Source organism: Echiichthys vipera (genome assembly GCF_963691815.1).
Source record: "Echiichthys vipera genome assembly, chromosome: 15".
Classification (NCBI taxonomy): Eukaryota; Metazoa; Chordata; class Actinopteri; order Perciformes; family Trachinidae; genus Echiichthys; species Echiichthys vipera.
Window position 1 is genome coordinate 29,515,338 of NC_139840.1, and position 26,476 is coordinate 29,541,813.

The 26,476-nt window shown below is 41.9% G+C and overlaps 1 protein-coding gene across 1 annotated transcript in view; it reads left to right on the plus strand.

The window, feature by feature from the left end:
• cnpy1 (canopy FGF signaling regulator 1) overlaps positions 1-26,476 on the plus strand; it is a 67,504-nt gene that overhangs the window by 34,353 nt on the left and 6,675 nt on the right. Inside the window, exon 3 of the mRNA XM_083929196.1 lies at positions 19,367-19,482. Coding sequence (XP_083785322.1) covers positions 19,367-19,482 — 116 coding nt within the window. The remainder of the gene's footprint in view (positions 1-19,366; positions 19,483-26,476) is intronic.

Here is a 26,476-nt window from a genome sequence, read left to right on the forward strand (position 1 = left end):
CAAGATCCAAAATCCTAAGTTCCTAAATTCCAAATTCCTAAATTCCAAGTGTCTCTTAACAGAACTTCCCCTCTTATACGGAGGTTTGTGTGCTGACATCGTTTACACGCCCCATCAGGTCTTTCAATACACACCCATACATTTACAATCAGTAGCATCTACTTTGTGTCCATCATGCCCAAATACAGTTCTATTGTTTTCTAAACAGAATGTGTGCCTATCAGGCCTATGTCCCCAGTAAACGGTGACCTAGCCCTGTTATTCACTTTCTCAATCATGTTTTCTTCCACACTTCCCGTTTGGAGTAGACCATTAGTGCTAGACATTTTTGTTTGTTTTGTAGACTGACACAGGTGTACTGATTTTCATCGGGAGGGGTATTTTGCTTATTGAAGGGGGGCACTATAGAGGAACTTTGCAACGCCAATGGGTGTCGCCCGTATCAGATCAAAAACCTTGCCTTCCTTGAGAGTTCATTAAAGACATCAAAAAGTCAAACATATTTTCTTGGCAAGGAATTGTGTCGCCACACAGACGCCATTACTCATAGCTACACAGCATTCCTAACGTTGCTTTGCCAAGTTGTTCTGCATGTCTTAGGAGTGGAATGAAGTTGGTGGGGTCAAATATGTAATTTGAATACATTGTAGTTCTCTTCCTGTTACCAATGGCGGGCGCTATGGGTAAATTGGGATATTAATACATTGGGCAAATCAGGGTAGATCCATTATCATGTTCAGCAAGTTTGAAGTTGAATGGATCAAGTATGTGGAAGAGCAATAGGGGCCCTACCAATTCCTTAATTTTTAATAGGGCCTTCGCTGGCCCGACATTCGTCAGAGCTCGGGCCTGGCAAGAACAACTGGTTTGCTTTATGATATTGATCAAAGGTATTCTTTGTGGAACTGAAATACTATTGCAATTGCCATTGATGTATTATATGTTTTTCTATATGAACTAAACAATTTCAGGTAAGTTTAAGCAGTTAAAACATTTAATATTCAAATCAAATGTGTCTGGTTACTTAAAGAGATATTCTTTAAGGTACAGCTGAGAAAATAAAAGGGAAGGAAAAACTACAAATATGACAAGTCTGCATGGACAAACAGTGCTGCACTTACACCGAAAGAGTCCATCATATTTTGGCGTCATGCCACGGCCACACAGGGAAAACAAGAAAAGGTGCAGTGTATCGTTTGATCAAACATGTCTTTAGATGGTACTGCCTGTTTTTGAAGTCGATCGTGTTAAATCTCTAAGTGAAGTTTGTTAAAGTATGACACGTGCAAAAGTGGAAAAATGGCCATAAGAAAATAAATAAAGCCTGTGAATTTTCTCATTTGTCCAGGTCATCGTTATCCTCAAAGCAATTTCAGTCAAAAGCAACTGGACTTGGTTATTTGTCTAGGAAGACGTTTCACCTCTTATCCAAGAGGCTTCATCAGTTCATTTACGCACCTGACCAGGCTGGGACTGGTCCAACTAACTGGTGTGGTGATCCCGGTATTTAACCTCTCACAAGGCCAATGATGTCACTGGGGCCTTTTGTGCTCCAAGTGCCAATGACCGTCGTTGGAGTGGCAGTTGTTGGTGGGAAGTTGGTTTCGACTTTGTTAGTGCACTATTGCTCTTTAAAGTTAGATTGTTAAATCTTCTGGGAAGGGATGAGAGGGCCGTACAAACCTTCTTGATGAGGGAGCTGATGTTTGGCTCCCACCTGAGGTCCTGGGAGATGATGGTTCCCAGGAAGCGGAAGGACTCCACAGTGTCCACTGGAGAGTCACACAGGATGATGGGGGAGGGTGGGGCTGTGCTCTTCCTGAAGTCTATAGTCATCTCCACTGTTTTCGAAGCATTGAGCTCCAGGTTGTTCTCCCTGCACCGTCACCAGATGGTCGATCTCCCATCTGTAGGCAGACTCATCCCCACCAGAGATGAGTCCAATGAGGGTGGTGTCATCCGCGAACTTAAGGAGCTTGACGGACTGGTGACTGGAGGTGCAGTTGTTAGTGTACAGGGAGAAGAGCAGGGGAGAAAGAACACAGCCCTGCGGAGAGCCGGTGCTGATCGTCCTGGAGTCCGAGGTGAGGCTTCCCAGCCTCACGTGCTGCTTCCTGTCCGTCAGGAAGTCGGTGATCCACTTGCAGGTGGAGTCTGGCACGTTGAGTTTAGAAAGCTTGTCCTGCAGACGAACGGGGATGATTGTGTTGAATGCAGAGCTGAAGTCCAGAAACAGGATCCCGACGGTGGATCCTGCAGAGTCCAGATGCTGGAGGATGAAGTGTACACAGATGGCTTCTTTTACTCCTCTTTCAAACGATCTGTCCTCTCTGTCCAAGATTTGGACATTGTTGTCATCAAAGGAGTCGACTTTCCTTTGAGATGTAAGTGGACAGCAGAGTCCAGGCCTGAGGAGTTAGCTCTCCTGTGTTGGGCCATGCATTTATGCAGTGGTTGTTTTGTAGAGATCTTTGCATTCCTTGTTGCATTGGACAGCATAAACCAGATTGCTTTTGTGGCTGTGTGGCGTTCTGTCCTTGGGATGTACAAGTCTCTGTCTGAGTGTGTTACTGGGCTTGAAATACACAGGGATGCTGTGTTTGTTGAAAACCCTCCTGAGTTTCTCTGATAACCCAGCTACATACGGAATGACTATGTTGTTTCCCTTGTTTTCTTTTTCTTTCTCAACCACTTTGGTTTTCTTTCTGGAAGCAGCTGCTGTTTTCACAAAGGTCAAGCTGGGGTAGCCACAAGTTGGCGCCTCTCAGGCCCCCTCACATCCCCTATCCCCTATTGTGGAAAATCTATAAATGGAGGAGGTCGAGGACAAGGTTTTGAACTCATTCAAAGGAGTAACCCAGAGCCATTGGTTCAGATATGTGGACGACACATGGGTTAAAATCAAATCCAAAGAGGTGCAAACTTTTACTGAACATATAAACTCTGTGGATAGAAACATCAAGTTCACCAGAGAAGAAGTCAATGACAATAGTTTGCCTTTCTTAGACTGGGACGTCCATATGGAGAATGACAGGAGCCTCCACATTGGGGTATACAGAAAACCCACTTACACAGATCAATCATCTACTGTTTGACTCTCACCACCCCCTGGAGCACAAGCTTGGAGTTATCAGAACACTGCAGCATATAGAGCTGATAAAGTACCCACCAGCTCACAGGCCCAAAGGGAAGAACGCAAGCACCTGAGAGGCGCCCTCACAACTTGTGGCTACCCCAGTTGGACCTTTGTGAAAACGGCAGCTGCTTCCAGAAAGAAAACAAAGTGGTTGAGAAAGAAAAAGAAAACAAGAGAAACAACATAGTCATTCCGTATGTGGCTGGGGTATCAGAAAAACTCAGGAGGGTCTTCAACAAACACAGCATCCCTGTGTATGTCAAACCCGGTAACACACTCATACAGAGACTTGTACATCCCAAGGACAGAACACCACACAACCACAAAAGCAATCTGGTTTATGCTGTCCAATGCATAGAGGAATGCAAAGATCTCTACACTGGGGAAACAAAACAACCACTGCATAAATGCATGGCCCAACACAGGAGAGTTAACTCCTCAGGCCTGGACTCCGCTGTCCACTTACATCTCAAGGAGAAAGCCCACTTCTTTGATGACAACAATGTCCAAATCTTGGACAGAGAGGACAGATGGTTGACTGTCGTCAAGACTCAATAGAGCACTAACAAAGTCGAAACCAACTTCCCACCAACGACTGCCACTCTAACGACGGCCGTTGGCACTTGGAGTACAGAGGGTCCCAGTGAAATCATCGGCCTTGTGAGAGGTTAAATACTGGAATCTCCACACCAGTTAGTTGGACCAGTCCCAGTCTGGTCAGATGCGTACAAGAATGAGAGGTGAAACGTCTTCCTAGACAAATAACAAAAGACGAGTTGCTTTTGACTGAAATTGCTTTGAGGATAAATAAATAAACAAAACAAATTTTACTTACAACCAAAATAGCCAGAGTGCAATATTGTTTTATAACGCTAGTGTGGTGAAAATAGAGAGACCAAACAGACAATCAGTCAATCATATGAGATGGGAGATTCTCCATGTAATTGATAAAAGGTTGGCATACTTTATAGAAAAAATGTTTCTTATTCCGCAGTATGTTATCTTCTCCAGAGGAATCACAGTTCAACTGGTAGTGGAAATTCTGACTTCCATTTCATGGCAATGCACTTTTTAGCAATAGCCAGCAGGATTTCTGTAAGTTTAATGGAGTGACTATATACAAGATTCGACTTTTAAGAGGTTTCCCAAAAGGCACACCTCGGGGTCTAATGGGAAAGCGACTCCATGTATTGTGGATAGAGCATCACAGATCCCCTGCCAAAAGCTTTGCAGTTTACTGAACTGCCAGGTAGAATGAAGGAAAGTGCCCTCAGTTAGACCGCATCTAAAGTACAAGGAGGAGAGACTGGGATTGAAGCTGTGCAGCTTTGAAGGGGTGAGATAAATGTGGTTTAAGAAATTAAACTGAATTAACCTATATCTAGAGTTTAATGTACACGTAACACCGTTGCTACATAGGTCCCTCCACCGTCCTGGGTCTATCCCTGTGCCTAAATTCTAAGTCTAGATCTGTCTGGTTCAAGTTTTAATAAAAAAGGTAACAGGGCTTCATATATCTTAGAAATGGTTTAAACCATTGGTTGACTGTCGTGGATCAATACTTCAGTAGCTGACATTTTAGGTAGTACTCATCATCAATAAAGTTGGGTATTTGAAAAAATCTTTGTCTGGTTTATGATATTTCTGTTTTCATTGCTGAAAGGACATGAAAGTAACAATGCTCCAAGCTAGTGATGCCCTTCTTAGGCCAGGACTCAAAATATTTGTTCTGGTCTAAGATAGGAATACAACTATTTTCCCATTAGGGAGATTTGGGTGATAGAAACCCATCGCGCCCTTACATCTTATTTATTTTGAACCAAATTTGAAGTGAGCGGATCATAAAAGGATTAAAGGTACCTTCCATTTATACAATAACATTCTCCTTAAATTGAAACATGTTTCTCCACCGACCCATAATAGTTGAATATGTGAAATTTTACAATGTCAAAGGTTAGAGAAGTTAAGGTTTTCACAGGTTTTGTATTCCTCCTCAAATTATTTCCTCCTGGCTCTCTGCACTGTACCTGCCCTCCGTGAGGGGGGCGGGTCGTAAGGCCAGTTGCCTGAATCTGACCGGACCGTGACACCAAGACGAAGAAGAAGACTAATGACACCCTAGCGGAATTATGTCTAAAAGACTGTAATCGTCAGGCGCCCAGGGAAGGAAAAGAAGGAAAGAAGAGGAAGAAAAATGTGAAAAGGATAGAGGTACAGTAACGTCAATGTGATGAAGTAAAAGAAATAAATAGTTTAATGATTGAAGTTACCGTTGTTGGAGCAGAGCGTTAGCTTGCTAGCTTATCTAGGCCAATAGCAGCATCATTTACTAATCAATAAATAGCTGAGTCGACATGTGTTCCAGTTTCTCCACCTTAAATTCATCAGGGCCGTTTGATTTTACTGCTGGTATGTCAGTTAAAATGCTTTTAGTTTTCCACCCCCTTTGTAAATGTGTAGCTGTAAGCCTTTGTTAATTGTGCTTCAGTTTTGTTTGTTAAAGTTAACATCAGTGTTTAAGTGCATTTAAAGTGTATTACTGTTAATACTCCACACCTTAGCTTTCCCATATCGTTCATAGACGAAATATACATATTGATTCCACTGCACATTGTTGCTTTTTGCTCTCTGGTTAGACTGACTCATATTATATCACTTGTTTACATGTGCACTGTTTAGCTTAATATGTTTGCCTTATTTATTTTGTATTTTTAATTTATCACTTGTTTATTTCTTTAGTTTTTATTTGGTGTAATATTTTTTACTCAAAGAAATAAAATCTTGAATACAAACATGCAGTTTCTGTGTGAGTGTATGAACGTTGATTGTGAAATTGACTGCTGTGATACAAGGGGGCGCCGGCTAAAATCTTGCCTAGGGCACCAAATTACTCAGGGCCGGCACTGTGTGGAGCCTCCTGTCTGCCTCGGATGGGGTGGTCCCTGTGGCGGCGCCCCCTGCAGTCATGGACCATGATTCCTCTCGGTGCGCACAGCCCCCAAAGGTAGAGTCTTCCTCACCTCAGATCTTGGTGCCCAGCCATGTCTCCTCAGCAACAGTTAGTGTGTGGGTGTGTGTATGTCTTTGTGTACCTTTGTATCTAAGTATGAAAAGAGCCATATAAATAAAGATTGATTTGATTTGATATTTGCAATCTTACCAAATTGCCAGTAAAATTATAAAAAAAAAAAATTCTATCATCCATTTGTCATATCACTGTGTGGGGAAATGGCAAATTGACACCCCTGCAGCTGCAGGTGCCCCTACTTGCTGAGAAGCATAGAAAGACCAGAAGTGTACTTTAATGCAGCCGCCTTTGGGAACAAATGCGTCAACAGAGCCGCCATCTTGGTACAGGGTAGCGCTGCTTTTAAATGAACGAACACACAAACGCACCAAGAGCCGTTTTCCTTGTCCAGGTTGTGTCAGACATTTTTAAACAGTGGGTGGGTAAATAGAGAAGCGTTTTTTATTGTTGTCTTTAACGTAGCCTACGTTTATGTTCAAAACATAATGCGCCTTGACAATTTTTCACATTCACACAAACTCCTAAAATCACAGGCTAGTTTGGTCAGGCCTATGTTACTAAACAACCTTTACATACATTTTCTAGGAGTTAGATATTTGGTAAAAGAACAAGACCGGGAAGGTCTTTACACACAGGAATTGTATAAGTTTGGTAAAATAACTATAGATAATTGACTAGCTACACAATATTTACAATATATACACTTTATTGTAATATTTACAATATGTACAATTTATTGCAAATAAATTAAAATCGATTAAAATATGTGACGATTCAAATTTGTTTGTTGACGTCTCATTAGACAGCAGTGCAAAGATGGCAGCAGTCGCACCGCCCTGTTTTATCAGAGGTTCAGACTCAGTTTTGTCTTTTGAAAATGAAAGAAAGCGTGTATGTTCATCCACTGCTTTCCTTTCCTACGTGCTGTTAATGACACAGGCTGGCAGCGGTGCAGAGGAAGTTATCATATACTGGATATTCATGCGTTTGTGCGTGGTACTATACGTTTCAAAAGACGTGTGCAGCTGTCGGCTGAGCGTGTCACAAGCACGTGCTTTGACTGTGCAGCAAAACAGCGGGTGACATGTCATGTAGTTTCCCCACTGACCCCACGGTCACGTGTGTACTGCTGCACGCCGTTAATCGCAAGATGCTCACTTGTGTGGCATTCATAAAGCAGGCGGGTCTGCAAAGCTTTTCATCTCCTGCTCTGAATTAATGTAATGAGCAGTCACAGTTAGAAAACTTTCAGTGGCCCTGAAGGTCCATCCATCTTAAGTAAGAGCCACGTAAGCTGTGTCGGACAATTCTTTAACAATTCATTGTCTTGTTACTTCATAACAATTCAGGAATAACCGTGTTTCTGAAGTGACAGCGGGATGGGACGGCTCAAGTACTTTAATCATATGCTGAAATCCTGCATCCTGGCTTTTGCCCTGTCTAATTTCTCATCGAGTAGCTGTTTGAAGGAAGCGGGGAGCAGAAGTTGCTGTTGTTATTTTTTAAATAAACAGTTCCACCCCTAATAGGGTTACAAATGACTATGAACAACAGTCTATAAGTTGACACTGAGTCATGAACCTACGTAAACAGACTCAGAAAACCTCCTGAGCCCTCTGAGGAGGAACAAATACACTAGAGTAGTAGAAAGCATTGAGGATCTTCCTGTCAGAACCTCATAAAAAGTGTTAGGCGCAGAAAAGTGGGTGGTACATTCCAGTTGTCATTTTCAGTACTTCTTATATCCATATCAACATTTATTTTCCGTTTTGTCTCTGAGTAAAACACAAGTGGCATTGAGTCATAATCACAAAGTTGGATTTTCAAAAAAAAAAACAGTCGGAAAAAGACATCTTTAAAGAAGGTTCTAACCCAGATACAACCATGTGCGTTAATGTGCTCTATGCTCTATGTGATAGAGAAAAGGTGTACATTGGGGTGTTCCACAACTTTTGACCAGTAGTTTATGTAAGCAATCTTGGTTTTACCGGTTCTTCATCTGCAATATTTTACAGAGGGCTCCATCATGAACGTTTATGGACTGTGCCTTTGTGAATCCAGTAGTTTCATAGTAAATTATTGACCTAACGTCGGTCTTTAACTTGAGTAAATACTTACACCCCCAAACCCAGAATTTTAGGATTGTTTTTGCAAATTAATTACAGAGAGAAACTGGAATATTACATGAGTATAAGTATTCACACCCTGTGCTGTCACACTTATGTATGTCATTCAGGTATCGTCCATTTCTATTGTTCTATTTTTTCTATTGTTGAGATAGGTCTACAGCAGTCCAGCTATGTTGAATCAATTGGTTTGGACATGATTTTGAAGTGATTAAATGGTGATGCATTTCGAAAAGCGTGTTCAATGAAAACTGACTTGATCCAGAAGCAGAGATCACTTTAATTCTGAGTCACTTACCGGAGTAACATAGACATAACACTCCATCATTCAGCTACTACACATGGAGATCAAATTAAAATCAAGTCATTGTCTGTTGATATAACACTGGGACACTGATGTATGATTAAACGTTTAAATTCGTTTTATAACCAATTTGAATTACTTTTCCATTATTTGTCCAGAGTACACAGATGATGGTGATGGTGAAGATGAGTGAGGAGAAACAAGCCTTTGATGCCAACAAAGCAAAGGTAGATTGATAACAGTATGTAATTTGAATATGATCTAGCATGTTGGTACACATAGTACATACTACTGCCAACTAGCTCGGGACACTCTCCATTGATTATTACCCATTCTATCATTTAAATGTTTAATCCTGGGTAGATCCTGGCCACTTCACAACAATGGCCGCAACTTAAGAATGCTCTTAAGAAGGGTTCAGCGAAGAAGGAGTGCTGAGATCTGGGTGTGTCCCAGACACATTCTTAGAAGAACCTTATAAAACTGCTAAAGAAGCCCTGAGAAGCTCTTTACAGGAGCTGTCCACCACTGCGGTGCAGAAACAGAATCAATTTAGACCAGGCAAATCAATATTGTATTATCACCCACCTCTTAAAACCCCACTCCGATCAATTTTTTATTTATTTAACGCCTTCGCAGTGGTCTTTAAACTGTAGTTATGAGGTTTTTAGCCAAACTCACAGCGTGTCATAGACTGCCCTAATTAGGAAGCTCAGTCTGCTCGGTGGCATTCTACAGATGTTTGCCCAGCTGATGCGTCTCTGCACAGCAGCCTCCCATCGTGTCCAGGCTCTTTGGCTGCCCTGGGAGACCGCTCTACCCTGGTGACTACGTCCACCACCATGGTCTTCCGTTGCTTCTTGGTGGCTTTCGACCAGAACTGTTGCAGAATGCACCAGCCTAGGGCAGTGTTACCTGTCTGGATTAACTCCATCACCTCCTTGTGTTGCAGGCTAGTGATAGCATTCTACACTTGCGGGCGCTTTCCACTTGCGGCCCGGGGCAGACGGTGACTTCTGCGCTTCTTATGAGATGGTCAGAGGAGTCCTTCAGCTACAGCCCAAGACGTGCCTTCTCCTGCTATTACCCAAGTCTGATGGATTTCAATGGGAGCTCCAGTATGTTCCATCCAAAGAGGCTTATGTGTGAGAAGCAGTGGGGCAAGACTGTCCCCTTTCTAATGTAGCTGTTGGCTAGGCAGTCCATCTTTTTTTACCTCTGACATGGGGACCTCACTGACCTTTAGAGGCCACATCACACGTTGGTGGGTGTATGCTGGTAGCACCACACCTTGTGCTTCCCTGGTAGCTGGCTTCGGTTGATCTCTTATAGGCCATCTGCGACTTGCTTCTCCACCTGTCTTTCGGACAAATCTGCAGTAAAGCACGTGCAGATTGCTGAAGTATCTGGCGATGTTATTGACACACTCTGGGACATGAAAGAAGTCCAAACCGAAGTCTATCAGCTTGTGTGATACTGACCCATACGCATTGGCTAGGTCTAACCAAACCACGTGCAGGTTGCACTTCTGTCACTTTTCCTTGCTGGATTTGTTCCCAAATCATGGAGAAGTGATCGCTGCACCCAGGGAATCCCGCAACACCAGCCCTCTGGCAACTTGTATCGATGTACTCATTTGCAATGAGGAAGTTGGTCATTCTCCTGGCCAGGATGGAGAAGAATATCTTCCCCTCTACATTAAGCAGGGCAGTGTTTCTAAACTGACTGATGGAACAGAAGTCTTGCTCTTTTTGGATGAAAACACCAATCACAGTTCTCTGGCGCTTCCTCAGGCGGCAACTTGTAGCCGCAGCTCCGGTCATGTTTTTTATTTGTTTGTTTCAGTCTTTTTTGCATGTTTTGTTGAATTAATGACATTCTGTGCATAAACACTGAGTAAATGGCTGGCCTAAGTTTTGTTACTGTTCTCTGCGTTCTTCTGTTACTTTTGAACCTTGTTGGTAGCAGTGGGGGCATTGTTTACACGCGTGAACAGGTGATTGCGCTGTGTAAGCCTGTGCTGCTGCCCGGAGACAGACCTGTGGTCCTGCAGGAGTTACAGTGGACACGCCGGGGCTGCAGGGCTGGAAACAAACCCTCCTGCTCCAATGAGTCTGTATGCATCTGGATGGTGGGGGAGGCACTGTGAGGATCACTTTCTTTGATTTTTCCGGTGCTTTCAACAACATTCAGCCTCTGCTCATGGGTGAGACGCTGCGGCTGGTGGGTGTTGACGACTCAATGATCTCCTGGATTACTTACTACTTAACGGGCAGGCCACAGTTTGTCCGTCTGGGAAGTGTCCTGTCTGACGTGGTGGTCAGTGATACAGGAGCTCCACAGGGAACTGTGCTTTCTCCCTTCCTCTTCACCTTATACACCACTGACTTTCAGTACAACACTGAGTCATGTCACCTGCAGAAGTTTCCTGATGACTCGGCTTTTGTCGGGTGTGTAAGGTGGGGGGATGAGGGTGAGTACAGGACACTGGTAGACAACTTTGTAGAGTGGCCTGAACAGAATCACCTGAGACTGAACTTCAGCAAGACAAGAGAGATGGTGATCGACTCCCGCAGGAAGAAGAGGATGCCTTCACAGCGACTACGGATCAGGGGGGAGGTGGTGGAGGACTATAAATACTTGGAAATGGTGATCAACAACAGACTGGACTGGAAATCTAACACTGAGGCTGTGTACAAGAAGGGGATGAGCAGACTCTATTTCTTGAGGAAGCTGAGATCCTTCGATGTGTGCAGCAAGATGTTCAAGATCTTCTACCAGTCTGTTGTTGCCAGCACCATTTCCTTTGCTCCTCTATGTTGGGGCAGCAGCATCAGAGTCAGTGACACCAACAGACTTGATGAAATCATCAAGATGGCTGGCTCTGTACTCGGTCTCAGACTGAAGTCTTTTGAGTCCGTGGTGGAGAGGAGAACGCTGAACAATCTGTCATACATCATAGACAATGATCAGCACCCTCTCCATCACACATTGGTCAGACAGAGGTGCACCTTCTCACACAGACTGCTCCAGCTCAGCTGTCGAAGGGACAGATACAGGAAGTCTTTCCTGCCACATGCCATCGCACTGTACAATAACATTTAAACGTTTCAGAACAATACAATGAGAAGCACCTTATGTTTTTCTCATAATCTGTCCACTGCACCTTATTATTATATGTTTACATTTGCACTACAATTAGTCCGCTTATTTATACATTTTATTTTTTAGGTATCTTTTAATTGTATTTTTATATTACTGTTTTGATGTGTCTGTGAGTAATTCTGCTGTTACACTGCAATTTTCCATCTTTGGATCAGTAAAGTATTTCTATTCTATTCTATAATAGCTTGCTGGCACTCTGCTGGCACTTGCTGGTTCTTTCGAGCCGCTCTCATGAGCCTCCATAGTATCCTCACCACCTGGGTACAGCTCCTGTACAGCTTGTAGGGGAGCCCATTTGGCCCAGGGGCTGAAGCTAACCATGCCTTCTTGATGACTCGCTCCAGTTCTCGCAGTTTGGATGGGCAGGTGTCGATTGGCAAGGTTGGTGGGGCTAGGCATGGCATTAGCGGTGTAGTTTGTCTGTTGTTTCTTTACTGGCTCTTGATGTAACTCTCCGGCTCCTCCTTGGAGGTGTCAAGCTTTCCACTCCGCTTCTCGTCCAAAAACTGCCATGCATGATTGAAGGGAGCTCTAAAGAAGCTGGTTCTCTCCTTCTCTTTCTGCCACCTAGCCACTTGATATTAATACATATGCCTGGCTCCTTTGCTGCTGGCTTTGTGTGGTGTTATTCTGGAAGGGTATTGAGTGTGGGCAAGTGTCGATGCAGAATCATATACAACCAGTGTGTTAATGGTCCGATTTAAGTGTGATCTGATAAGAGAATTCGGTTGTTTAAGACAGAGGCTTATTTAGAGTCCAATTTAAAATGTATAGTATTATAAAAAAATAATGTCAGAACATTGAACCATATAAATGTATTTTAGCAGACACCAAGATTAACGACAAACAGTGGAAATAGCCATGACCCTTTAAAGGCTGCAGATAAATGTGAAAAGACATTTTTTACTGAAAATCACTTAAACCCTGAAACTTTTCTTGGGAGGTTACAATACAATTTTAACCTGATCTATTCCTGCTTTCATTTAGCTAATTGATGTTAGAAATGATTCTTTATTGAACCTGCTCTCTGGGACAGTATTCTTGTCCTCAATAATGTTGAACATATTAACAGTGAAAATAACAAACTGTAAATAATGTTTAATATATTGCATTTCAAAATTGAACAACAGATACTATTTAATAAAAGGCATCTATGCTCTCCTGTTTCACATTTTTCATATGTTAGCATGGAAACTGAAGCACTTCCTGTACAAAATGGTATGATCAAATTTTAATATGTACCATGTTTATAATATCCAGTATAACCTTCGGGAGTTTCTAGGCCTATAGAGAAGGTCATCATTAGATCAGCATTTGATGACGGCTGGTGATACAGTTAGTTAGGTTGAAAACTCAACGTATTAATAAACGAAATATGCAACCTTTTGCAGTGGAAACAGTTTTACGGAATAACAGACATAAGGTACCGGACGTACGTCATAATTTCTTGCAATTAGTAAATAGCTGTTACAACCGACTCTTACTGTAAGTGTGGACAAATGGACAAAAGCTGAAGAAAATGTTTGGCATCAAAGAGATAGTTTTTCTTTTGCATAGAATGTGAACACCCAGCATTGGAAAACAGAACATGCCAAAACATTAGAGACTTTGTCAGGAATAACGGGCTGACTTTTGAGCGCCAAACTGACCGCACGCCAATCCTCCATCAGAACCAAAGAAAAGAAGCCCATTCACATGACCACCATTATCATTTTACCATCTATATAATCCATTTTTTGGAGAGAAGTAAAACAAAATTAAAGGATTCATAGAATAGAATGAATAGGAACTGTAGAGGCCATTGCTTTGAAAGACTTCAGCACATCTGTGCCCACAGGACATCACTAGTTTCTCACACTGCTCTGGTTTGTTCTTGGTCCATTCTTCTTCAGTCTCTTCCACAGTTCAGTAACTGTAGTGTGTTTCTTAGACATTACTTTGTTGTCGAGGATTTTCCAGGGATTCTCTATGGGGTTTAGATCTGGACTCTGGGCTGGCCATTTTATTGTTTAAATATTCTCAGCTTCAAGGAACTGCTTCACCTTTTTTGCAGTGTGCCAGGGGACATTGACTTTTATGAAAATTGCAGCTGATTGGGAGACAGTTGCAGTGGAGGTATTGCATGTTGCTGAAGGAGGTTCACATAAACATTTGCATTCACCCTGTCATGTAGCTGTACAAGAGGCCCAACTCCTGCTGCAGAAAACATCCCCCTAACCATGACATTACCTTCTCCAAATTGAACTGGTTTCTTCAGACAGTTTGGATTCAGTCTCTCCCCAGTCCTACGCCCAACATAATGTTTCTCATCAGACCCAGATAAATTGAACGTCCTCTCATCCCTGAAGTGCACTCTGGACCAGTTCTTCTCTGTCCACACAACATGCTCCTCAGCAAAGGCAAATCTAGCCTTTTTAATCTTTCTGCTGATGAGAGGTTTGGTCACTGCAGAGTGGGCTTTCAGTGCAAATTTTATTGAACAGTGAATCACTGTGTGCAGAGACAAATCCTTGTCCTGTTCAGCACTGAACTGGAGACCAACTCCAGCTGCAGTATTGAACCAATTCCCCATTGAGAGTCTTCTCATAATCCCTTCCTCTCGTGCACTTGTTTTACATGGACGACTGGCCTTTTTGAGGGACTTAAATGAATCGTGTCCTTGTAAAATTTCAATATTCTTGAAATCACAGACTGAACGCCCAACCTCTCTCTCATGGCTGAGAGGGTCATCCCTTTGGCCTTCATCTGGACAACCTGCTGTCTCAGGGTTTCAGTCACCTTAGAGCAGCTTGTCATCCTTTAATGTCCCCAGGAGAGCTGCCAGATAAGCAGGGTGTGTCCAACAATGAAGTCAATCGTCACCAGGTCCCAGATTAACACCAATAACTGGGAGGAATCTGAAAGTGTTCTCTAATTTTGCTCACTTTTTTTTGACTAAATAAATGTTTTTGTTGAAGTACCTTGGCTATTTAACAATAACAAATGACAGTATTTCAGAATAAAAAGAGAATAGATTCTTATAATATTAATACTCTAGTTTTGATCTCCACTGTACACATAGACACACTCTGGTGATATGATGATGTGATATAAACCTTGATAAGATATTTGTTATCCAGTAGTTTGCTTATCTATTTATTGTGAGAAAGAAATGATTTGGTCATCTGGCTGTATTTGATCACTGGAGCCAAAACTGCAAATCAATCAGCAACATCCAAAACGTGCTGCATAAATTGAGCGCCCTAAACTTCCCATAGGTGTCAGTGTAAATGGTCGTCTTTCTGGGTTACACCTGGTGATAAGCTGGACTCCACATCTCACCAAGTGTGTACTGCGATTAGTGAGTTTTGCATCATGGGTGAATTGTGTACACCACAACATGAAATGACACAATGATAGGTTGTATCAGTGTCACCTGGACCTATGCACATAAGCGGAAGTATGACATTTTCCAGTTGTGTAGATAGTTTGTTTGTGTATTTCTTTAAAACTGATCAAATTCAAAGATTGTGTTTTGATTACGAAAAGACAGAAGTAAAGAATAGTTTGTCTTTGAGATTTCTCTTAACTGTCAGGAGTGTGTTGTTGGATGTCTTAATTCTGCCTTCAAGCAACAGCCCCTTGGTTTGTGTTAGTGTGTTATATCTAAACAGACCTTGTAATGTTTGTCAGTCCTTATATACCACTACCTGGTTTGTGTTAGTGTGTTTTATCTAAACAGGCCTCATAAACACTGTTAGTTTCATAAACCACTCTTGGGTTTGACCCTTAAGTCTCTGAAATGTCACATATTGTTCTAAAAGAGAAATTATTATTTTGAAGTCAGATTTGTGTTCTACTAATCATATTATTTTTTTTTTATATCAGCACACATGTAAAGCAGATATAAAGAGGTGAAATGCATAAAGTCAATGATGATGCAAATGTCAGTTAATTCATGTTCATCTTGAACATGCATTAATTATTGTGTGGTAATGTTAGTTATCAATAGTTGTCAGATAATTAGCTATTGGAAGAGTGGAACATTTCCCATTGTTGTTAATAATAGTTGCACCCTTGGAACAAATGAACGAAGGGTTCCAGTGACATCATCGGCCTTGTGAGAGGTTAAATACCTGGATCTCCACACCAGATAGTTGGACCAATCCCAGACTCGTCAGTTGCATACATGAACTGAGGAAGCCTCTTGGATGAGAGGTGACACGTCTTCCTAGAAAAATAACCAAGTCCAGTTGCTTTTGACTGAAATTGCTTTGGGGAGATAGATAGACAGATAGATAGATAGATACTTTATTGGTCACTGCACACAACAAGTACAATAAAACTTAGTTTGGAGAGAACCTGGGCCAACACAGACAAAATATATTCAGTTAATATAAAAATATAATAAGTAAAAAATATAAAAACTGCATAAAATAGAGCATATGTGGAATACTGCACTGAGTGATTAATTGCACCATCACTGTAGGATGTCTTTGAAAATGGGACACAAAGAGGTGTACATGTAGGCGGTCTCACAGTCACTCACAGACCTACCACACACTGTGACAGACATGGACACATTGAGACACACAAAGACACACAAACACAGTTAATCTAAGAAAAAGACAAACACACATTTACCAAACATGATCAGACATATAGACACACAGAAAAAAAAGGAATATACTAGGACTACCTACCTTACACACAGCAATAAACCAGGGAGGTACAGGTGAATGTTGGGAAACGGCAAAGGAAATTACAATCTATCTATCTATCCACCGCTGTATCGAGAGAAAACTAACATTCACAGCAGGGCAATTCAAACACAGGCATAGTGCATTCAATAGCATCAGAATGTCCATGATACGTTCAAGAACATGGGGCATATGAAAACTTACAGATAAACAAAATATTACTGAATGGAACTCAGTTCAATAAAAAAGTTAACAAAACATGAAGATTGTGGACTTGTCGACCCCCGTATCCATAGTAGAAAGGCCACTCAAGTAGGTGGATCTTTAACGGCGTCTTCCACCGCAGGAAGCTGGACCAGATGAGCTACTGGTCGAATGTACTGTATGTTTCATTCTTGAACTTGATGGCATCAGTCCGGATGTATCCATTAGCTCCAGGGTATTTAACCGTTAATTTCCCAACAGGCCATAAAGCTCGTCGGAGCTGGGGTTCCACAATGAGCCCTACCTGATTTGTTTTGAGATGTTTCCCATCTTTCTGCCACTTCTGTCTCTCCTGTAGGCTGGGCAGATAGTCACTAATGAACCTAGACCAAAAGTGATTGACGAGGACTTGGCTGTGCCACCATCGACAATTCCCAAGGGTGTTACTAGGGCCATAAACGGCCTGAGGAAGTGATGCATCATGGTGTCCCATCAGTAGAATCCTAGGCTTGATGGGATCTGGATCAGCTACTATGTCTAATGAGACATAGTCAAGGGGCTTAAGTATGACCTTGAGAGCAGTCCTCAGGGGCCTCACTTCTCTTTCCCATGCTCCACCAGAGTAGGGAGCATTAGGGGGATTGAAACAGAACTTAATCTGCTGTTCTGCCAACTGTTCCTTAGGTGAGGAACTATGGCCTCAAAGGCCATGAGCAGGTGGCAAACCCACCATTTTAGGGACAGAGGGATTAGCCTGCCATGCCTGGCATTGCATGCAGTGACTCTTATACCTGACTGCTTCCCTCCCCCGCAGGATCCAAAACCGATGACGCAATTCACCCAGCACTCTTTCAGGTCAAAATCCTGGATGATAAGGTTGGTCAGTGGATGCTTTAGGTCTAGCGAGACCAGACGGATGTTGTCTGGTTCTAGATGCTCCGCTCAGCTCAAACGCCTGGAGGTTAGTAAGGGTTGTTCTGAGATGAGAGCTTTGACTTCTTCTGAGAATGACTCCAACTGCGCTTGTTTTAGGAGGAGATTCTCTGCTTTGATGTAGTCAGCTGCTTCACTGGGCTAGTCAGAGTTTGGATCGGCCTCCCTGCGAAGGAATCATGCTGTTGTCTGCATGAGGTCCTTCCATGTGGAGAGGTCTAGAGTCACATGTCCATAGAAGGAGGATTTTGTCAGCTCACTATAATCTGTCTCTGGATAGGATATTGGGCTGTTCAACCACCGATCCTCTGTGTGACGTAGGAAATAAGGACCTCTGTGCTAATTATGTGGTCGGGATGATATGCTGCGTCATGGTCTTACCCAGCGTGATTCCATCAGCCATAGCTCACTGCTCTTGGATCTGACGTCGGATGGATGTTTAATGACATTGCTAGCCCACTGGCGTATCTTGAAGCCCCCGGTGTGGAGTAGCTGGTGCAGACTATCAATAAGATCCTTTGCTTCCTCTGGTGAATGGACAATACAGAGACAGTTATCCATGTAGAACGACTGCTTAGCACAATCAACAAGATGTTTTTTGGACTCACTTGTGTCCTAGACGTGCTACTGCAGGGCATGGATGGCACAGCAAGGACTGCACGTAGTGCCATATGGCAGGACTTGCCATTCGTAGATCTTTGGCTCTTCAGTCCTCTTCATATCCCGCCAGACGAAGCGCAAAGCTGGTTTGTCAGCTGGCAGTAGGCGTATCTGGTGAAAAATACCTTTGACCATCATCACCACTCACTGCAACTGGGTACTGCCGAAACCAAATAAGGACTCCAGGCAGCAACTGGCCTCGGGCAGGTCCAGGGAGGAGAAAATCGTTGAGAGACTTTCCTTCGTACGGAAAGGAGCAGTTAAAGATAATTCTGTCTTTGTTATTGTGCTGCCCCATATGGTGAGGTATAAACCAGGATTACGGAGTTGATGTCGCTGCCTCAGGTAGCACCACTACTTCTTATCCTATCTTCTCTAGTTTCTGGATCTCTTGACAACCTTGGTGCGCTGTGGGTCTTTGGCGAATATCCTCTCAGTGCTATGAAGTCTGGGCAACACGGCTTCCAGTGGTGCTTAAATGGTGGTTGAGTTGGCTTGGCAAAGCAGTGGTGTAGTGTATCTTTAGACCCTGTCAACATTGACCCTGACAGTGGATGTCTGGAGCAGGTTTAAGTCTTGCTAATCTTGCTTCGATCGGGTCACCTCCTTCTCCCTTGTATAAGGCAGTGTATCAATCTGCTAAAGACGTTCAACATTCTTAAATAGCTCAGTGGTAGGTGAGACTGTTGCTGTGAATATGCACTGCTGCTTGATGCAGGAATTTGGTTGGTACTGATGGGACCTTTTAGTGACCAGCCGAGTTTGGTGTAGACCGTGATGGGTATTTGGCTTTTGGCATTTAGCCTTTTGCCTGTTACTGTACACTCTGGCATACAGCCAGGGATTGGATTCTAAATAGAATGGCTATGGCTATATATTTCTTTATCTAAAACAATATTTGTAGACACAGACACCTGTTGCAGTCCATCAGACATCGGTAGTCTAAACAGCAACAAGTGATAAGCTGTATAGTTTATTAAAAGTGACATGCTCACTGCTGACCATGTAGTTACCAAGAATGACATTTTCAATAACTTTCCATTAATTGTATCTACTGATATTCATTCAATTCATGACAATGAGCTGCAGCTTGTTTTCTTGCCATCATTGAGGTTTACCTGTGTTTTGCAGTATGCAAGGCAGTCGTGGATGAACTGAACTACTCAATCAGTCAGGTGGACCCAAAGAAAACCATCAACGTCGGCGGCTTTAGACTTAACCCTGATGGAACCATGAAAGACAAAAAGGTACAGTACACTGATGTGTAGGTTTATGATTCATCTGTCTCCCACAGGTTTAATGTTGAGCCACTGATTGGTGATTGGTTCATAGCCGCACATCAACAAGACCCAATACAGGAAGCCCCTTAGGACAAAACACGTACAGGAATGAATATAAATAACAGAGAAAATGCACTACATATCCTCAAATACCAAAACACAAACAAGAAAAATGATCAGCAAAAGAAAGTACTCAGATTTTTTTAGAGGGTAGAAACTGACACAGCACCATGTGTCTCCAGCGGAGATTACACCGGCTCCACTAGTCAAGTGCAGGCAGCCAGCATTTATGATCTATGATTTAAACTGATATTCAAAACAGTACCATGCCCATAGACAGTAAAACACTGACCCTGACGGCCCGAATCATTCCTGGGCTCCAGAATAGCTTCTAGTGTATGTGCCATAGATAGTAGGCTAACTTACGCATGGTGTCAAGTCATGGTGCAATTGGGGCCATTTATTTAGCATAACAGAGCTAACATTAAGACGGTGTGTTCCTAAACCATCTGTTTGTACAGTTGATTGAAGAACAAATCATCTTGTCACTTATAACGCCACCACACGAATGACCGCAGTTCAGGTCGACGGGATGAAGGATTTAGCGTGCTAATCCTGACAACTAGCCCCAGAGGAGAAGTGATGGCCAGTGCGAGCCAGTGGCTAGCTGTCACTCAAGAGGCTGCGGCCATAATTATTCATAAACTTAACTTATAAATAAAAACTAGCCTCAAAAGTTGTCATGGATATATGACCTAAACATACAGTACCAGATCTTATATAGGTTTAATTATGCTGTGAAAACAGCCCGTTTAACATCGGGGTCAATGAGAAACTGCTCTATTGTGCAAACTACTCCTACTGGACACTTGGATAACTGCAGTTTTTGGCACTTCCGTATTGATCAACCAGGAAGTCGCTGTGGTGGGGGCTTGTTATGTGATACAAATTTAACCATACCTACCACTAATTCCTCGTTATCATTCATCCATCTTAAATTATTTCCATTATATTCCATTATAATTATATCCATTAAGCAAAGTTCAAACCAAAGATTTGCAACAAGACAAAACCCTTTTAGAACTTTGAAGAGAAAGTTGTGTGTGCAAGTCAGCTTGTCAAGTTGCCAATGGCTGGTTATAGAGCGTAAGGTATGTCACCCGTTTCAACAGCCAGTCAGCTCATGGAAATCAGCTGAGGTGCATTCAGCCCCAACAAAACCTAACAAAATGGTGGTGGGTTGAACACTCCGTGGAAGTGAACTGCCTTTTTATTACCACAAGTTTACATACATGTCACTAGTTATTAGGTAACACCTCTGGCACACTCACCAAATATGAGTAAATAGACCTCAAAGCCTGTTGCACACTGTTTCAAGGCAACTTGTCGTTCAACATACAAGGGTGCACATGGTTTGAAGACTGAACACGCTCCTGGTCAAGTCAGTTACAAACGGTCAGCTTTAAATGGCAGAGGTTTGGACAGAGACTAAATGAGAGAGCAGTGGTGCAAGTTAGAGAGTGAATGAAGAGAGGGAGCAGCGTTATCGAGAGCAAAGCCGTGAGTAAAAAAAATAAAACACTTTTGTATTTTCACAATATTATTACTAGAAGTGCAGCTGTAGCAATTATCTCACTATCACTATCCTCATTCATATTTTAAGATGCTACAAATTATATCTACAGGCTTCAGAAAAGCCTTTTTCAGGTAAAGCGATAGTATAGCCTACATAATAACAAAAACAATTTAGGCCCATTTATATAGGATAATCAGGATAAATTAAATGTTGAATATGGAGAATGAGCAGACTCAAGATTATAGTCGTAACAACAAAACTTAATTCCACCTCTCAGGTTGCCATGTACTGTATGTCAGACCCAGCCCTGTAACCTACAGGAGACCGGAGTCTGTTTGAGCCTGTTTGTGCCTGTTTGTACCCATCCTCTCTGGCAAATCGGCCGAGGTAGAGAAAAACTCCCCTAGGTGAATTGCGAAACTCCTTTCAGACAGATAAGACTCAATCCATTTGAGGGCAGTACCTGTGATGCCTACGCACTGTTCTAATTGTAACAGAAGGGTCCTGTGATCCACAGTGTCGAAGGCAGCTGAAGGATCTAGGAACACAAGGACAGCAGAGTTACCTGCATCAACACTTAAAATAAGATAATTAATAACTCTTAAAAGGGCCGTTCCGGTACTGTGGTGCGGTTTAAAGCCAGACTGGAATTTTTCATAAATGCCATGGAGACTTAAAAATGACTGCAGCTGAACATAGACTACTTTCTCCCGAACCTTAGACAGAAACTGTAGCTTGGAGATGGGTCTGAAATTAGAAAGAACAGAAGGGTCTAGATTTTTCTTTTTGAGCTTGGGTGGAATACCCGCTGGTCTGGCCGCTATATTGCACTTGCATAGACTGTATAATAAATGGACGGAGCTACAGTGATGTCACTAATAGGTTTGCGAACCTCCCAAAAAAAACCTACCCGGGTGCTGCCATCTTGAAGTTTTGCAACCGTGGACAGGAAAGGGAGGAGCTTGGGGGGGGGGGGGGGTGCATTGATTAGATCCTTGGTTGGACCCCACAAGAGGTCCATGTAACGCCCACTTCTATTAGCAACCTGACGTATCTGAGCCGCTGCTGCTGCTAACAACATTGGCTTGGATAACAGGAGGTAAGCTGTACAGCTAACTAAACCCTCATTACTGTAGTCGTACTACGTTTGGTAAACATGAAAAATAGCCATAACCTTGTAGTGTTATTGTAGCTGAAGTTACAATGTGTACTGTCACTGTCACAGGATATCAGCAGGATGGAAATGAGCAAATTTAACTAGTTTACACCACAGAAAACTGTCTGAGTACAGTTCAGCATTATGTCAGTGTGTTAAGATATAACATTTGTACACTATTTTTTTACAAGTCCTTTCAACTGCATTGTTAATAACCAATATTAAAAATGTTTAACTAAGAAGCCATTGATATGGCATGTAAACCCATGGTGACTGTCACCATGAGTAATAAGTTACTTTTCTATTGCTATTTAATGTTGAACAGTACAGAAGACATTTATAATAATATAATTATAATATAATTTAGTTTTACAACTAAGGCTTTACCTCTATAGCCTACAATATGATCCATTTCTCACCATTACACTGTTTTCCTTTCCATCCAGCCAGTGTGTGGATCATAGGAGACTGCGTCCGCCTTGGCATTAAGGGAGCTGACATACTGCATATTTTTTGTATTACTTGTACAAAATGTATGTATTTTTACATAGATACTGTACACTTGAATGTAAATTTTGCACTGAATTAATTTTTATTTATTACATACTTCAGATTTTTTACATGCCGATTTTAATGTGCAATAAAATGAAGGTCTCGCCAAAAGTTTGTTGATGTTTTTTATGGTGCAGATCTGGTGTGAATTTTAACAGTAGCAACATGTACAGTATTGTAATCAGACAAGAACAAATTGATAGAAGTTTTTTCCACAACATGTAATCAGTTTCAGTGCTCTTTATACAGTATGTTAGCGGTTATCAGCATTATAGAAATGTGTCTTGTGATTAACCAAGCAAGAGTATTCTTTAGTTCATTTTAATACACTTAGTGCTGTAAAATGACAGCAGGAAAACAGAAAACTAGGATCATCATTTATTACATTTTTCAATTACAATAACTGTAGATATGAATAAAAGTATTGTGCACATTAAGGACAGAGAATAATAAATAAATTGTAAAAACGGCAGTGGGTGATTTAAAGGGTTCACAACATTAACAGAGCCTGGTGAGCATCAGTGATTTGGTGATGATCCTCCTTCACGATAAAGTAGTATTGTGTATAGTATAGTATCTCTTGTGAAGCATAAAGTGAATACAACTTGCAATTCATTGTGCAAACTTGTGTTGTAGAATGACGTATAAATGACCATCCATTCATCATCACCACACATTTGAGAACTAAGAATGTGTCCATGCAATGGCCCTTCTCTACAACCAGATGAATGACACCAAGTATGCCCCTCCACAGATGAGCTCTTCCTTCTGTTGGCACCGGTCACTCACTTTTCTCTGTGTGGAGACCCTTTACAGATGTAGCAAAACATCAAATCAATACATTTTACAATACATACATACAATATAAGATGAAGAGAAAACCTCAAACGTTACCAGGTGTTTGTTTTTACATTCACCACTATGTATTAATACATTTACTGTGTGATCAGTGCATCATAATGCATCTGTCTACCTTCTTGTCTAAGAAGAACTGATCCTCCTCAGAGTGTGCACTGTACAGACCTGACGTGTCTGATGGGTCCAGTTGTCTCCTCATGTTCACCAACCAATTCATCAGCCTGCCACCATCACCTGAAGGAAATCTGTTTGAAAAAACGTGTTTACTATAGTGCTTTCAGACTCTTCATTATAGTATAACATGTATATTCACATTAGGTTTTTCCCGCTATTATGTGACCACATCTGCAATATGCGTCTGCAATGAATATGATAATCGTTCATGACAGTTGCATATCACCAAATTATGTGCAAATAAACTTTATGAACTAAAAACTTACTACATCTGCAATATGCATCTCCAATTACATTGAACTTGTTTATGTTTACGACGTGAAAGTCATATACATTTGTTTAAGCACTTGAATACATAATATAGATGTGACAGATTCATCTATACAGGCTCATTTTAATGTGCAAAACATTAACAACAGCGCATACTCACAGTGAAATAGCAAAACTATGCAAGAATTACCGACAACAAGCAGCTACTAGCACATAAATGATGAAGCTAATATCAGGTAACATTGGCGTTAGCTCTGTGAACAACGTGCATCTATGTTAACTGTTATATTAGCTGGCATGCTAACTTTGGTTAGCAAGAGATGAGGCTTAACATAATATGTAACGTTACTTATCGAATAAATGGAACAAACGACTGCTTGGAGTGTCTTTAGTTCAACCGGTTAAACTGAAAGCAAAACCCGGAGAACAACATCACGGCTGCTGAAATGTTAGGTTTGATAGACAAACTCCCCGTCTTTGAGACCTGTCAGTCACAATTAACCCACGCCCCCAATGCATCCTATGCTTTATCGTCTATTTCACTCAAACTGGGACCGAATTTGAAAAAACGAACAGTCAGTATTGTAATAGGCATCAAACTAACGATAGAGACGATACAAACCTCTAGAAAACTGGCTTATTGTAGTGACCGACCAAGTTAGAAGTTAATCATTTTCACCATTGACTTGAATGCAACCGGATGTGTGACCCACGTATCGCCCCCCTGCCGCCCACTGGCTATAATACATGCTTAAGGCACTTCCGCATTGGTTTCCTTTTTCAGACCTGGTCGCTCCGTCCATTCATTTATACAGTCAATGATCCTACACTGCAAATCAGTAGATGTTACCTTCTCTGAGTCAAGCTGAAACTCCACTGTGGCATCATAAAGGCTCTTTTCTCAAGATTATGACAGACAGTTTTGTCAGTTTGAGTCAGCTCAGTAGAAATCCTCAGGAGAGCCCCTTTAAGCTCCAGAACATATGTTTGAATAGAATAGTTCCATGTGCGCTGTACTCACATGTAGGTGACGGTTCTATAAACCGGTCCTACTGTAGTACCTCTCCTGTACAAACACCTTCTGTTTGTTCTAATGGAAACTAGTAACATGACAGTTCTGGAACCAGATGTACAAGAACAAATATTAATTTTCATTTATATTCATTTATTATTAGTCCGCTCTTAACTCCAGTCTCTCTAGAGCCCCATTTGAATACTATTATTATTATAGAATCACCCATGGTTGTGCAACTGGCCAACTGAACTTTTATTTCATGATTCTTTTTGAATATCTTTATTTTTCGTCTTAAAATGTGTTCTTTGACTTTGAATTCATTACTTCAGCCCAGATAAGCTTTTCTGGGTTGTTATCATGCTATAGTCACTCATCAGGCCAGGATAGTGTGCTTCCTCCAGAGATGAGCTCCTCCTCTGCCCTTAGCTGACACTAACCTCCACCTGTTGCATTGTTCGCTCAATCAAATGTTACTGAGCCACAGAAGAAGCCAAACCTTGATCCCTTGCCCTCCCGGCTCCCTCCTTTTCAGCAGCTTTTGACCTAATGTGAATCGGAGAGGGAGGGATGTCACAGCTTAGATGCCATCAGTGAGGAGGATTTGCAGGTTTTAAGTCTCTGCTCTTTGGCCTCCTCACAGTAGGACTTCCTGGAGGCATGGGGCTGCTCTGTGGCACAAAAGTTTAACCTGCCTGCTGCAATAATGACACATTTAAGGACTCCAAAGACATTGAACTTAGTTGGAGTGGTGAGCTGATCTCATATTGACCGGTGGGAAGTCATGCATTGAGAATATGCACAATGAAATACTGACACAGTGACACATAATATCCTGGCTCAGAAATGTGACTGAGCGAGGTGACACACATTTTACTGGTTTTGCATTTTCCCTCTAGTGAGTTCTGAAAGGAATAGTTGAGCAGAGAGGGAGAGACAGGCAGCTGCCCCTGCGAGGGATTGTGTTGTTACTGCAGGAACACTGGAGACGTCTGTAGACCCTGCAAAGTTCAAAAATCAATCTGCCAACACTCAACGCTCAATAGTTTGCACAAATCCTGTTTGTTTCATCTGCACACAAACAGAAATGTGTGCTCTAAGGGGAGCCTACATGCTGGAACTATTACTTGACAAGCAACAATGTATCTATCCACCCAGTAAGAAGAGGAAGAAGAAGAAGAAGAAGAAGAATTCCTTTATTTGTTCCGCAATAGGGAAATTCAATTTTCACTCTATTCATAAGCTGTAGTCTCCAGTAGAGCTGGGTGATTATTCAATATGCCTGTGAATATTCTTCATATTTTTCAATATGGTAATTTATTGTCTTTTAATGGAATCATAATCTGATGAAAAATATTCAGGG